This window comes from Pan paniscus, chromosome 8 (assembly GCF_029289425.2).
Source record: "Pan paniscus chromosome 8, NHGRI_mPanPan1-v2.0_pri, whole genome shotgun sequence".
NCBI lineage: Eukaryota > Metazoa > Chordata > Mammalia > Primates > Hominidae > Pan > Pan paniscus.
Window position 1 is genome coordinate 85,066,420 of NC_073257.2, and position 15,943 is coordinate 85,082,362.

The 15,943-nt window shown below is 42.2% G+C and overlaps 1 protein-coding gene across 1 annotated transcript in view; it reads left to right on the forward strand.

The window, feature by feature from the left end:
- Positions 1-2,730: 2,730 nt before the first annotated feature.
- Positions 2,731-15,943, forward strand: part of OIT3 (oncoprotein induced transcript 3) — a 44,605-nt gene continuing 31,392 nt past the window's right edge. Inside the window, exons 1-4 of the mRNA XM_003815977.6 lie at positions 2,731-2,893; positions 7,696-8,070; positions 9,424-9,531; positions 15,653-15,775. Coding sequence (XP_003816025.1) covers positions 2,833-2,893; positions 7,696-8,070; positions 9,424-9,531; positions 15,653-15,775 — 667 coding nt within the window. The 5' untranslated portion in view covers positions 2,731-2,832. The remainder of the gene's footprint in view (positions 2,894-7,695; positions 8,071-9,423; positions 9,532-15,652; positions 15,776-15,943) is intronic.

Sequence of the window (15,943 nt, forward strand, 5' to 3'; positions counted from 1 at the left end):
TATTTTATAAATGCATCATTCACTGAGCAACCCCTCCTCCTTGAACTTCAGCTCCTGTGACTCCACCCTTGGGTTTCCTTTCGTAAATCTGTGACTACTTCTTGGTCTCCTTTACAGCGTCCTATTCCTCTGCCCACATCTGTGATATTAGGCTTCCCCAAGGTTCCATCTTGGACCCCATTTTCCATGGGTGTGATCTCACCCCTCTCCCCTATTTAAATTACCATTTATATGTTGGTAGCTCTCAAATTGTTACTCTAGCTCAGATGTATCCTAGACTGATTTATCCTCTTCGTAACTGGTCTATTTCTAGCATTGCCTTCTGTACATTAAATTCTCTCAATGTCACCAGAGTATTTTTGTTTTTAAATTCTAATAGCACATAATTTAGAAAAATTATAACATATGAACAAGCATTAACATTAAATATGGGGGAGGAAAGACTACAAGACACCACAAAGAAGCAATTCACCAAACCCAAAACGTGGAACATTCTGTAGGACAAATGATGGGGTTTCTTCAACAGATGGAAGGAAGGGGGGAAGACCATCATGGATAAAAATATATATATATATATTTTTGAAACGGAGTCTCCCTCTGTTGCCTAGGCTGGAGTCCAGTGGCACAATCTCGGCTCACTGTAACCTCTGCCTCCCAGGTTCAAGTGATTTTCCTGTCTCAGCCTCCCAAGAAGCTGGGATTACAGACGTGCACCATCACCCTTGGCTAGTTTTGCATTTTTAATAGAGATGGGGTTTCACCATGTTGGCCGGCCTGGTCTCGAACTCCTGACCTCAGGTGATCCCCCCACCTTGGCCTCCCAAAGTGCTGGGATTACAGGTGTGAGCCACTGCACCCAGCCGATAAAAATAAACTTAAGTGACAATCAAAATGCAATATATAAATCTTGTTTGAATCCTGACTCAACCCAGCAATAAAAGGAATATTTGGAACTATTGGAGCAATTTAAATATGGATTGGATATGAGTTAAGGAATTATTACTAATTTTCATAGTTGTAATAAAAGCATCATGATTATGTAAAAAAATACAATGTGTTAGAAATGCATACTGGTATGTAAATGGTATGTAAATGAAATTAGATTGATAGAATGTTAGTAATTATTATAGCTGAGTGTTCATTATTGTTCTTTATACTTTTGTATATATATTTGAAATTTTTCATCATAAAAAGTAAAAAATGAAAGGGCGGGTCAACTAAAAAGGAAAAAATAGAAATAAGGGGGAAAAAAAATCTTACCATCCTGGGAATTCTTGTTTACAGAACCAAAGGCTATCTGGTGAAAGTCCTTGACTCCAGCAATCAATCCTGGCAACAAGTCTGGGTTTATCTCATGCACACGTCCTCTGTTTCTCTGCAACACATATGAAGCCCTCAGATGGCTTCCTAGGCGCAGGAAGTTGTGGGGGATTGTTTTTTCTGTTTAAAGCACTGATACTTAGCAACACTATCCTGCAATGAGACAGCAGAGTCATCCATTGCTGCCATCAAACCACAACTTAATAAGTTAATGGTCAAATTGCCTGTGTCCCACTGATGTTAGTAATAAAGTAGCTAACTACAATTTTAGATCAATGGAAACCCCTTGCCTGACCATAAACCCTGTGCTTCTGGAGACCATGTGTACTTTTGTCATTGTCAAAAACCAGTGATTGCCCGAGCTCGGTGGCTCACACCTGTAATCCCAGCACTTTGGGAGGCCAAGGCAGGCGGATCACGAGGTCAGGAGATCGAGACCATCCTGGCTAACACAGTGAAACCCTGTCTCTACTAAAAATACAAAAAAATTAGCTGGGCGTGGTGGTGGGCGCCTATAGTCCCAGTTACTTGGGAGGCTGATGCAGGAGAATGGCGTGAACCCAGGAGGCGAAGCTTGCAATGAGCCGAGATCACACCACTGCACTCCAGCCTAAGCGACAGAGTAAGACTCCGTCTGAAAAAAAAAAACTGTGCTAAGAAGCACATTTTCTCTCCTTTGTCTAAAAGTGAAACTTCAGGAAATTTTGACATTTAATTTTCCAGAGTGTTAATTTAATGAGTAGTTTCTAATTTTAAGCTCCTACCCCATCTTAATGTGAGAACTAGTGAAATAAATAACATTAAACCATTTTTTAATTTTGGGAGTAAACACAATAAAAATATGAGGTATTGCTGCTTGAATTAGTAAAAACACAATTTAAACCTTGTTTCTTTCAGAAGTTTTGAGGCCAAAGACCATAATAAAACAAACTCAGGAGCTTATTTCAAGAGAATACTGTCCTTGTCTCATACCTGTCCTTACTACTTTGTTTTGTGTGCTATTATAAGCTCCTCAACCATCTGACCAAGACAGTTGCAGTGATTTGGCTTCATCCATTCTCGTTTAGTGTGCAGTGCTATGGCTGCAACATTGTGAAATCAATTCCTAGAAGTCACAAAGCAAGAATTTGACGTGAAGGGATGTCCCTCATTTAGAATTCCCTTCTGGATAAGATACTGGGGTTTCATTGCAGGGAATTCTTGAGAGAAAACAATAGGAGGATGAGGGATTGTGAGTTGTGTTTTTTTTTTTTCCTAAAGAAAACTATTAATAAAGGAACGCTGTTGACAGTGTAAAGCAGTGCTTCTCTCTGGGGCCAAGGCCAGAGCTGTGGACACCTTATCCCACTCATCCTCATCCTCTTCCTCTGATAAAGCCCCTACCAGTGCTGATAAAGTCTTTCTCGTGAGAGCCTAGAGGCCTTAAAAAAAAAAGTGCTTGAAAGAGAAGGGGACAAAGGAACACCAGTATTAAGAGAATTTTCCAGTGTTTCTGGCAGTTGGTCCAGAAGGATGCCTCCATTCCTGCTTCTCACCTGCCTCTTCATCACAGGCACCTCCGTGTCACCCGTGGGTGAGTCTCATGTCAAGAACTTGGCACAATGCACTTTTTGTTGTGACAATTTGCTATAATGTACAGATGATTAAGAACTAGATTCCAGTACCTTAAATGCTAGCTCTAGAATCTTATAAGAAAAGTCCCTGATAATCCTTGAAAATAGATTTCCCGAGAATTTCTGTTACATGTTCCATTTAGCCTCTTGCCTGAACTCCAAAATTTCCATGGATCTGCCATATCCCACAGCTTTCACTAGCTAAAGAGTTCCTGGAGTATGTGTAAAAATAATTCTATCTTCTTTGTGTTCTAGGCACTTTATAGTTCCAACTTGAAGAGCCAAAAAAAAAAAAAAATTAAAGTTGAGCATAGAATTTTTCTTTAATGAAGGCAAGGGACTGAAAGCTCTGTTGCCATGGGGGGCACAGATCTGGAGAAACCAAACTCATTAGTCTTTATGTCAGAAAATAAGACTTTTTGCACAGATCGAGTGAGTCTTAAATTGTCTCCCTCCTCAGGCTTGGTGCAAAACTGGCCAATCAGGCAAAGAAAAGTTTCAATTCCAGTTACTAACAGATTTCTCTCTTGCATCTTTTTCTAGTAGAATGTGAGTACTAACTGGAACAGAGGGTGGGGGTGAGATGGAGACAACCATCCTTCTTGACACTTTTGAGTAGCTCAGTATCTAATTGACCCTGGCTTATTTCTTCATGGTTGCTCTAGTACCTGAAAGGATACACATTAAAAATAGGCTTGTGGCCAGGCACGGTGGCTCACACCTGTAATGCCAGCATTTGAGAGGCCAAGGCGGGTGGATCACCTGAGGTCAGGAGTTCAAGACCAGCCTGGCCAACATGGTGAAACTCCGTCTCTACTAAAAATACATACACACAAAAAAATTAGATGGTCATAGTGTTGCATGCCTGTAATTCCAGCTACTTGGGAGGCTGAGGCGGGAGAATCACTTGAACTCGGGATGTGGAGGTTGCAGTGAGCCGAGATCGAACCACTGCACTCCAGCCTGGGCAACAGAGGGAGACTCCATCTCAAAAAAAATAAAATAAAAATAAAAATGGTGGTTTGAGACCCTAAGGAGACCTGACACCTAAAGGTAATGTGGGATCCTGGAACAGAAAGATATGGGTGGAAACTAAGGAAATCTGAATAAATGTGGACTTGAGTTAATAATCAGGTATCAATAGTGGGTCATTAATGTGACAAAGGTACCATGCCAATGTGTGGTAAATGTATGGCTAAAGGTAACGTGTCATAACAAGGGAAACTGGGTGTGGGGTATGTGGGATCTCTTTGTCCTATCATCTCAATTATGCTGTAAATCCAAAACTATTCCAAAAAATATGCTTGAGCTACCTGTCATTAATCACCCCCTATCTGCTGCCAATAACTAACCTAAGGTCGCTCAGAAAGTTGTCCTCCCGAAAATCTCCACTCCCCTTTCTTCCCACCCTTCTCCTTACCTATTCTCCCTCTAGTACCTCCTGTATTCCCCATTCTTTCCATATACCATCGCCCTTCCCAGATCTTTTCCTCCAACCCCCAGCTCCTCAAGGATGGTATTTGGCTCAATGCCAGAAGCATGATAAAGGGGGAACTTTGGGAACTAGAGCTGGTGTTTGCCTTGAGAGGACAGGGGAAGTGAGAGAAGAGGAAAAGAAGGGATGAGAAAGGGGGAAGCAAAGTGGGGTGATGAGGGAGGAGGATGGAAGAGGATGGAGCAGGAAAGGAGGGGCACTTCCCGACCAAGCTGAGGCACAGGGTCGAAAAGGGGCTGTGATTCAGGGGCGGCTGTCTGCCGGATAGGACCTGGAGGGTTGGAGGACTCAACCCTGGGGCGAAAGGGTGGGGACGCAGACATGGTTCCCTGCCCTTGGCCCTGCGTGGTCCTGGTGGAAGACACCAGAGGGGCAGCTGGCAAGTGGGCATCTTAGCAAACCATTGAGGAGCTTCTGGCAGGCCAGGAAGCTGTTCTTTTTGAAGCCTTCGCACTGAGATGTATAGATCAGCATTTTAGGATGAATGTGCGCAATACCAGATTCTGGGCTTCACGCTGAGATTAAAAACAGGATATAAGACCAGTGGCCAGATTATTAGATTGGATTGCTGCCTTAAAAGGGGGTAGAGTGGGATGGGTACGTTAAATGTCAGAAAGTATTGGATGGTTAACTTTTAAAAATATATATGTATTATTTAATTAGTTATAGAAGATGGTAGATAAACTTTTCCTCCTCATACCCTATCTCCCCTACAGCAGGGGAGGAAGTGAACTTTTAGCAAACAGCCCAAGAAATGACATTTAACTTGAAGGAAAAACTTTATAAATAAGGAAATAGTTACTGAGAGAGGTTTAGGAGTTTCTGTAGAAGCGATTAAAAGTTAAGTATCTAACCATTTCTTATAAAATTAGAGCCAGGGAGAGGAATCAAATATTTCTATGACTCTGTAATCACCTGTGAAACTGCTCTGGAAACCTTATTTGTAAGAAAAAGTCACAGCTGGGAGAGCAAAGGAGGAAGAAATTTGTCCCTTTTGATGGGAAAAAGAATCTGAGGATATTTCTTCCCCTCAAAGGATTATGGTCTAGGGTTCAGCCGAGATACATAACGGGCATTTTAAAGAAAGAGGGTTGTTTCTGCCATTTGCAACCCTGCGTGTTATTTCCAGAAAATGCATTATCCCACTTATTTCTTGTCTTACATTGTCATATTTTCTTGGAGGCCATTAGCAGTGGGCTACACTTTTCTCTACATGTGACTGAAGTTTAGAGAGTAAACTTAACTTTGAATTGTGGATAGGTAGATTGGAAAAATCTAAAGTATTTTCTAGACAAGTTAGATTTGGTGATCATGGCCCATTCATATTTAATTTTTGTGCAGTATTTGCTAATACTGAATTCCCTGCCCACAAAATGTATTGGCCCTAATGTGAATTTCCTGCCTATGATATCAGTTACGTAAGTCAACCTCATGTGCATTAAGAAGGATAATATAGTACTCTCTGGCCAATGTTCCTTTCTAGAATTTCTTGGTTTCATAGATTCTTCATAAGGACAATTTACCTATGTTGATTCATCAATTAGTTTCCCTGGAGTTAAGGGGAGCAATGAGAATATTGGAGATATTGGTTCTTTAGTCATTAAAATGTTGTTTTTCTATTTATTTATTTATTTGTTTGTTTATTTATGAGACGAAGTTTCACTCTCTTGCCCAGGCTGGAATGCAATGGTGTGGTCTTGGCTCCCTGCAACCTCCACCTTCCGGGTTCAAGCAATTCTCCTGCCTCAGCCTCCCAAGTAGCTGGGATTACAGGCACATGCCACCACGCCCAGCTAATTTCTGTATTTTTAGTAGGGGTGGGGTTTCACCATGTTGACCAGGCTGGTCTCGAACTCCTGACCTCAGGTGATCCACCCGCCTCGGCCCCCCAAAGTGCTGGGATTACAGGTGTGAGCCACTGTGCCTGGCCAAAATATTGTTTTCCAATGTTTTCATGACATACAATAAAATGTTTTGGTTGAGATATTTGTCCTTGTAATTTATGCACTAAATATGTATGCCTGAGAAACTTGGCTATATGACAGCTAGGATAGTAATGCCATGGTTAACTGTGAATACACAAAGTTCTTGGTATTTTCAATAAGCTGGTAAAATATATACCAAAATTCACTTTGAGAATATTTCTGGTAACAACATGCTAGTATACTCTGTATTTCAAAGTAGGTGACATGTGCCCGAGGCCTTTTTCTTTTCAGTGGAATGAGGTTTTACACATTCCTGATCAAGTCAAACTTTCTAATAATGCAAAATTCCACCTATAATCTTTACAAATGGCCAGCCAAATACTTTTTTGAAAATTTCCAAGGATTGGAAGCTAACTGCACTGTGACACAGCCTCTCCATGACTGGATAGCTGAACTGAAACGTGCTTTCCCATAATTCATTCTTGTTCTTGTAACAGAATAGCTAATTCCTCTTTCACACGCCTATTCCAGATTTTTTAAAACTAATATGCATTTTCTTCCGTCTTCTTTTTTCAAAATGATAGTTCTCAACTTCTCCTGTAAATAATTTTTAGGACCCCTTCTAAGTCTGTTCAACTTTCTCTGAACAAATTTGTCAATTACTTTCATAAAATACAGTCTCCGGCCGAGTGCCAGATTCATGCCTGTAATCCCAACAGTTTGGGAGGCTGAGGCAGGAGGATCACTTGAGCCCAGGAGTTCAAAACCAGCCTGGGCAAGATGCCAAAACCCTATCTCTACCAAAAAAAAAAAAATTAGCCAGGTGTGGTGGCATACGCTTGTGGTCCCAGCTACTTCAGAGGCTGGGTGGGGAGGATCACTTGAGCCCAGGAGGCGGAGGTTGCAGTGAGCCATGGTTGTACCACTGCACTCCAGCCTGGGCGACAGAGCCAAACCCTGTTTCAAAAATAATAATAATACAGTCTCCATGTATGAACAAAATACTCAGAGTGTGGTCTGACTCGTGCAGAGTTCAGTGAGTCTTTAATCCTAACCTCCCTTGGTCTGATCAACTATCCTTCTATCAAATAATTACTCTGGATAAAAATTCAGTTCAATGCTAACACTTAACTTTAGGTTTGAAATACTTTTGAAAAGGGCATTTATGCAACATGTTTAAATCAACCTGAGGAACCTTAAACAGCTATTTTTTTGTGACCTTAACTAATTTCTCTCTGGAATTCAAAAATGTCCAAATGCAAGACCAAGAAGTTGGACTTGGGCTGTTGGTGGTGTGATCCGAAACACTCCAGGTACTCTGAGGTATCTTTTTCATTTCCAGCCCTAGATCCTTGTTCTGCTTACATCAGCCTGAATGAGCCCTGGAGGAACACTGACCACCAGTTGGATGAGTCTCAAGGTCCTCCTCTATGTGACAACCATGTGAATGGGGAGTGGTACCACTTCACAGGCATGGCGGGAGATGCCATGCCTACCTTCTGCATACCAGAAAACCACTGTGGAACCCACGCACCTGTCTGGCTCAATGGCAGCCACCCCCTAGAAGGCGACGGCATTGTGCAACGCCAGGCTTGTGCCAGCTTCAATGGGAACTGCTGTCTCTGGAACACCACGGTGGAAGTCAAGGCTTGCCCTGGAGGCTACTATGTGTATCGTCTGACCAAGCCCAGCGTCTGCTTCCACGTCTACTGTGGTCGTGAGTACCTTCCCTGTGCTCTTTTTCTCCACCAACAAGGCCACAGGTGGAGTCCAAAAGTGCCAATTATAGGATATGCAGTTACAGTGGCAACTATATCTCAATCTGAACAACATTGATGTGGGGCTAAAGATACCTCTGATTTCTGAGATCTCTTCTTAGAACTTCTGAAAAATTCCTGAAGAAATAGAAGGGGAAAGGAGCTATGACTTTGATCAGTTCTTTTTAATTTTGTCTGAATTCCATTCAAACAAAACATTAGAAAATGAAACATTGGGCCAGGCGCAGTGGCTCACGCCTGTAATCCCAGCACTTCGGGAGGCCGAGGCAGGTGGATCGCAAGATCAGGAGTTTAAGACCAGCCTGGCCAAGAGACCAGCCTGGCCAATATGGTGAAACCCTGTCTCTACTAGAAATACAAAAATTAGCCAGGCGTGGTGGCAGGCAACTGTAACCCCAGCTACCCGGGAGGCTGAGGCAGGAGAATTGCTTGAACCCGGGAGGTGGAGGTTGCGGTGAGGCGAAAATCGTGCCATTGCACTCCAGCCTGGGTGACAGAGTGAGACTCTGACTCAAAAAAAAAAAAAGAAAAAAAGAAAATGAAACATTGATTTAGATTATCTAAATGGTGGATTTCCAACTTTTGAGTATGGAGAACCCCTTTTTAAGATAGATAGATAGATAGATAGATAGATAGATAGATAGATAGATAGATAGATAGATAGATAGATGATAGATAGATAGATAATCAGACATCCATGTGATTGGATTGTGTTTAGTGTCCACTGATTTTTTTAAGTGATATACAGTGGGAAGAAGCTACTTTATGTCAGTAATACTTTTAATTTCTGTGTTATTAATCCTGTCAATGTCTGTATTCATTTTTTAAATAGAACACTAGAAGAGTAGGACATAACACTTTCTTAGTCTATAGCTCTTGTATGGTGAGGTTTTAGATTTGCAGAAACTCTATGGCCACTCAAGGGCCTGTGGATCTGAAGTTGGGAATCATTGATCTAGATGACAGAAGATGCCCTAGTTTGTTGTTTTCCATTGGTTTATATAAACCCTGAACAATGAGGATTCCCTTGATGGTGGCTGGAAACTCATCCCCCAGGCTGCACTTATGAGGCTCTCTCAAGAAGAGGGTCAGCTGGATGCAGTGGCTTATGCCTGTAGTGCCAGCTACTTGGGAGGCCAAGGTGAGAGGATTGCTTGAGCCCAGGGGTTCGAGGCCAGCCTGGGCAACATAGGGATACCACCCCCCCCCCGACCCCCCGCACCATCTCTAAAAAATGAAAGAGTGTCTTCTGGTCTCCTGCTCTCATGAAGATAATCTTTATTCTTCCATAGATTTTTATGACATCTGCGACGAGGACTGCCATGGCAGCTGCTCAGATACCAGCGAGTGCACATGCGCTCCAGGAACTGTGCTAGGCCCTGACAGGCAGACATGCTTTGGTAAGAAACTCATCAAAGGTAGAATCAGGCTATTAGGATCGAAAGGACAAATCAAAAACTCTTCCTGCCTCAGAGCACCATCATTTTCCCAGTGTGTGTCTCCAAACACTTGGAATGGTGTTTGCTTTTTAGTTTATGCCTGGACCGAAAGCCCCACGCCAAATTTGTATCATGATTAGGGACAGCGGAGAATTGTGCCCTCCACTAGGGTAGCCACAGATGGCCATGGTGCACTTGAAATGTGGCTAGTGTGACTGAAAAACTGAATGTTAATTTTATTTTAATTTTAAAAGTGATGTTTGGCCACGCACGGTGGCTCGCACCTGTAATCCCAGCACTTTGGGAGGCTGAGGCTGACAGATGGCTTGAGCCCAGGAGTTTGAGACCACCCTGGGCAACAAAGAAAAACCTCATCTCTACAAAAAATATGAAAATTATGTGGGTATGATGGCAGGTACCCATAGTCTCAGCTCCTCAGGAGGCTGAGGTGGGAGGATCACTTGAACTTGGGAGTTCAAGGTTACAGTGAGCCATGGTTATACCACTGCTCTCTAGACTGGGTGACAGAACGAGACTCTGTTTCTAAAAATAATAATAATATCTTTAATATTGGTTATATATCAAAGTGAAAATATTTTGCATATAATTGGGTTATATAAAATATATTATTAAATTTAATTTCGCCAGTTTATTTTTTAAAAATTTTAATATGACTACTAAAAAATTTTAAATATGTAATTTGCTTTATATTTCTGTTGAACAGCACTGGTCTAGAATTATCTAAGGACTTACTCCTCTAGCTTCACTGATACAATTTTGGTTGTTCTGAGTAGCAAGAAAGATGAGTCAGATTGTCTGTAGGAAATCCAGAGTTCTTGAATTTTATATTATGTTGTCTATAACTAGAAGAGAACAGAGATGAAAACCCCAAGATTGAATATTATCTCTCTTTCTCTTTAATGTTATGAAGCTTTTTGGATTCAGACTCAAATAGATTTAAAACAAGTCTAGAGAGAAAAGGGAAGATTGCCCTACCCTGGTCCCCCAAGAAGAACAGTAACAGGTCAGGATTGAGGTAGGAGATTAAGGTGAAAGGAGCATAAACGGCTTATTGGTTTTTGTTTGTTTGTTTGTTTGTTTGTTTTTGAGACAGGATCTTGCTCTGTCGCCCAGGCTGGAGTGCAGTGGTGTGATCTCAGCTCATTGCAGCTTCGACATCCTGGGCCCAAGTAGCTTCTTGTTTTAGAAAAGCTTTTGCTCTTCAGTCTCCTAAATGAGCCAGGGGCAATGGCTCATGCCTGTAATCCCAGCGCTTTGAGAGGACGAAGCAAGAGGATTGCTTGAGGCCGAGTTTAAGACTAGCTTGGGCAACATAGTGAGACCCCATCTCTATAAAATAAAAATAAATTAGCCAGACATGGTGGCAGCCTTCCAAAGTAGCTGTAGTCTCAGCTGAGGTAGGTGGATTGCCTGAGCCCAGGAATTTAAGGCTGCCATCAGCTCTGATTGTGTCACTGCACTCCAGCCTGGGCGAAAGAGCAAGACCCTGTCTCTGAAAAACAAAACAAAACAAAACAAAACAAAACAAAACATAAATACTTCAATAAATAAAGCCTCCTAAATGAACCCCACTGACCATCCTGTGAAGCATGTTTCGGCTCTGCCATAGGCGTTGTTAGGGATCTCGTGTGATTGATTTTGAGTATGTGATTTAATGCTAAATGCCTTGGGGTAGGGGCAATAGTGGTTCCTGAAGTCTCTGCCTACCCTCATGTATTTCTGTTCAAAAATATTTGGCTTTATTTTAAGCCAGGAGTTGTTCATGCATTTCTTTGCTTTTGTTTTAATATAACTTTTGAAGAGGTAATACATTTAAATGGTTCCCAAATTAAACAACATGAAAAAGTATACAGCAAACTGTCCAGCTCTCAGTCACCCTCTTGCCCCATTTCCCTCTTCCCCAACTCCATCCCAAGGAAACGGTTGTATTATTTTCTTATATGTGCTTCCAGGGTTTCTACAGTCAGATTTAAAAATGTAAATATATATATGTGTATTAGTCTGTTCTCATGCTGCTAGTAAAGGCATACCCAAGCCTGGATTTATAAAGGAAATTTATAAAGGAAAGAAGTGTAATTGACTCACCCTTCCACATTGCTGAGGAGGCCTCACAATCATGGCAGAAGATGAATGAGAAGCAAAGTCACATCTTACATGGCAGCAGGCAAGAGAGCATGTGTAGGGGAACTCCCATTTTTAACCCCATTGGATTTTGTGAGACTTACTTACTACCAAGAGAACAGTGTGGGGGAAACTGCACCCATGATTCAATTATCTCCACCTGGCCCCACCCTTTACACGTGGGGATTATTATAATTCAAGGTGAGATTTGGGTGCAGACACAGCCAAATCATATCAATATGTTTACTTATTGGCCATTTTTAAACATCAAAGGTAGCATATCATTCACATCTCTTCCTTAATTTATCTTAGACAATCTTTTTCTATCAAAGCCCCAAGTTCCTATGTGGGGTCTGTGGGACTTCAGGGAGATGGTGAATCCTCTGAAATTGTAGACAGTGTTTTGTGTTTGTGAGCATGTGTAAATTTTCCTTTAGTTTCTATTTAAATGTAATAATTTTAATTATTTTTAATTATATAATTTGTTCAGGCAGCATACAAGAAAATAATATAACAGACACTCATGTACCTAGATTTAACTAGAGTTAAGTTTTGCTTCCTTTTTGTTTTTCTTTTCTTTTTTTTTGAGATGGAGTTTCACTCCTGTTGCCCAGGCTGGAGTGCAATGGCACAATCTCGACTCACTGCAACCTCCACCTCCCAGGTTCAAGTGATTCTCCCGCCTCAGCCTCTAGAGTAGCTAGGATTACAGATGCCCACCACCATGCCTGGCTAATTCTTTTGTATTTTTAGTAGAGACAGGGTTTCACCATGTTAGCCAGGCTGGTCTTGAGCTCCTGACCTCAGGTGATCCACCCACCTTGGCCTCCCAAAGTGCTGGGATTACAGGCGTGAGCCACCGTGCCCAACCCCCTTTTTCTTTTAATTTAAATACAATTTTGTAAATACAATAAAGCCATCCCACCCCATCCTGCTTTCTTCTCTCACCCTCCAGGGGTAATCATTGTTTTGAAATTAGCATGTGTTCTTCTCATCCCATTTTAATGCTTTTATTATTTATGTATGTACCCATAACAATAGATAGCATTGTTTTGTGTGTTCTTAGAATTAACATAAAAATGATACCTTACCCAATGTGTGAGATTTTCTCTAGCAGGTACCCATAAGAATGGAACTGCTGGGGCATAGAGTATCTTCATTGGCTATAACAATAAACCCCAAATAATGATGGGTTAAATAAGTAGAAGTTTATTTCTCTCTCATATTAAAAAAAAAAATCAGTCCTAAGGGAGGAGACCACCCCTCATATTGTCTTATGCCTAATTTCTGCCTCCAAAAAAAGAAGAAGTAAAAACTAAAAGGCAGAAATGAAATCCACAGGCAGACAGCTCGGCGCTGTGCCCTGGGCCTGGTAGTTAAAGATCAACCCCTGACCTAAACGGTTATGTTATCTATAGATTCCAGGCATTGTATGGAAAAGCACTGTGAAAATCCCTGTCCTGTTCTGTTCTGTTCTGATTACTGGTGCCTGCAGCCCCCAGTCACGTACCCGCTGCTTGCTCAATCGATCATGACCCTCTCACGCAGACCCCCTTAGAGTTGTAAGCCCTTAAGAGGGACAGGAATTGCTCACTTGGGGACCTCGGTTGTTGGAGACCTGAGTCTTGCCGGAGCTCCCGGCCGAATAAAGCCCTTCCTTCTTTAACTCGCTGTCTGAGGGGTTTTGTCTGCGGCTTGTCCTGCTACAGTCCAAGATAAGCAGTCCAGGCTTGGAATAGAGGCTTCTAAGTGACCTACCCAAGCACGGATGTCACCATGTCTACATCCAGGAAGGCTGTGGGCCTCTAACCATCTACTTTCCAGGCAGTATAATGAGGAAAGGGAAAGAAGGGGCCCTGATAAAGATTCTTAATATTATCAACATTTTGCATTTCTACAAGTTCTGTTTGTTTGTTTTCAGTTCTGCCTTGTCTTTTTACACACTTCTTTTATTTTGCTTATTATCCTTTCTTTTATCTTTTTACTAATTCTTTAAATACTTGTATTATGGATTTTTCTGGATAATTCTGTTATCTCCAGTTCAAAGCCTCTAATTATCACGATGATGCTCTCTCACAGTGGATCATCCCTCATGTAAGTGTCTTGTGGCAGACCATCTTCTGTTGTAGTTTTTTCTGTAGGACACCACTCGTGACATCTGGTATCTTTGTTTAGTGTTGCTATAAAGGAATACCTGAGGCTGGGTAATTTATAAAGAAAATGGGTTTATTTGGTTTATGATTCTGCTGGCTGGGAGACTAAGCATCTGGGGAGGGCCTCAGGCTGCTCCCACTCATGGAGGAAGGTGAAGGGTGCTGGCGTGTGCAGAGATCTCATGGCAAGACAGGAAGTGAGAGTGAGAAGGGGGAGGTGGCAGGCTCCTTTTAAACACGCTGAAACTAATCTAATAGAGCAAGAACTCACTTATTACTGCAAAGACAGCACTAAGCCATTCACAGGGGACTTGCCTCCAAGACCTGAACACCTCTCATTAGGCCTCACCTCCAACATCGAGATCAAATCTCAATATGAGGCCAGGCACTGAGGCTCATGCCTGTAATCCCAGCACTTTGGGAGGCCAAGGCAGGTGGATCACTTGAGGTCAGGAGTTCATGACCAGCCTGGCCAACATGGTGAAATCCTGTCTCTACTAAAAATACAAAAATTAGCTGGGCGTGGTGGTGCGTGCCTGTAATCCCAGCTACTCGGAAGTCTGAGGCAGGAGTATCGCTTGAACCTGGGAGGCAGGGGTTGCAGTGAGCAGAGATCACACCACTGAACTCCAGTCTGGGTGACAGAGGCTCCGTCTCAAAAAAAAAAGAAAAATCTCGCTATGAGATTTGGAGGGGTCAAATATCCAAACCACAGCACCTGGTTTGAGGAAGTTTTACACAGAGCACTTTTTCAAATGCTCCTGTCAGCATCACAGATGCTTTATCAGACCTAGGCCAAATTTTCCATCAATTTCTCAGCTTCAAGTTTCCCCATACCATGTGGGAAGTGTAAAACCGTACTTCAGCCATGGCAGAGCCCTGGCTTGGGGCTTCCATTGTTTGTGAAGGCTTTTCTTTCTCCTAGAGCCTTGGGCAGAGTTTCCTTATTGCTTCCCTGGGCCACTGGGCAAAGTTCTCCCCATCTCATTGAGGGGATACATCTTCTGGGGTCCTAGACTTAAGCAGGGTTTCAGTCACAGCTTATCTCTTCTCCTGGGGCCAAGGTCATGCCTCCTGTCATCGCATGGGTGTTTAACCCCAGTCCTTGGTTTATGTCCTATCTAGGCCTGTTATTTCTGAGGACTATGACAAATTTAGCTCCCAAGCTTCCTTTTCCTTGTTTGTAGAAAGAAAAGCATAGACATTTGCTGCCAACTGTGCATTTTTTTTCAAGAGTCCATACCTTTCATCAGATTCTTAAAAAGGTTAGCAATCATTGCTTAAGTACAGAGTGAGAATATATTAATTTAAAAAACAGATTTTGAGGGTAATAGTTCATGTTACAAAAGAAAATTGCCTTACAAAATATTTTATCAGCTATTTCCTTCTGTAATGGAAGCTCCTTTCATGACTTAAAACAATTTACTTTATAAGTTTGTATGTATTTAGCAACTTCTCAGGAACTCATTAAAGAAAGTGAAATTCACCAATACAAATAAGTAGGTGTACCCACGACTCAAAAGGAACTTCATTTTCCCATTGTTTTTCCCTGAAGAGAAGGTAATTGGCAAGCAATTAGGTACCTTCCACTCAGCAAAGGGCAGATGAACCAATAACGTGGTTGAGGAGATCAGGTGGATGGGAGTGATGATACTGGATCAGAGGGGGAGCTGGGTGGTGGAAGGTGCATCAACAGGAACTGAAAAGATATGGAAATTCTGCCCGGGGGGTTGGGAAAAGGCTGAATCACTCAGCAGTATAGAAACAGTGTGGTTTCTCTTCTGCAGATGAAAATGAATGTGAGCAAAACAATGGTGGCTGCAGTGAGATCTGTGTGAACCTCAAAAACTCCTACCGCTGTGAGTGTGGGGTTGGCCGTGTGCTAAGAAGTGATGGCAGGACTTGTGAAGGTGAGAATGGGCAAGAAGGGACCCAAATCAAGAGCCCAGAGGAAGCCACTGGCTTATTCTCTGATGTTCAGGAAACTGCCTTAGTGTCCGAAGAGAGCAACAGTTTGGCTGTGCAAAGAAATGACAAAAGGCGTTCATCAACATTGAGAATACTCACGCTATGGACAG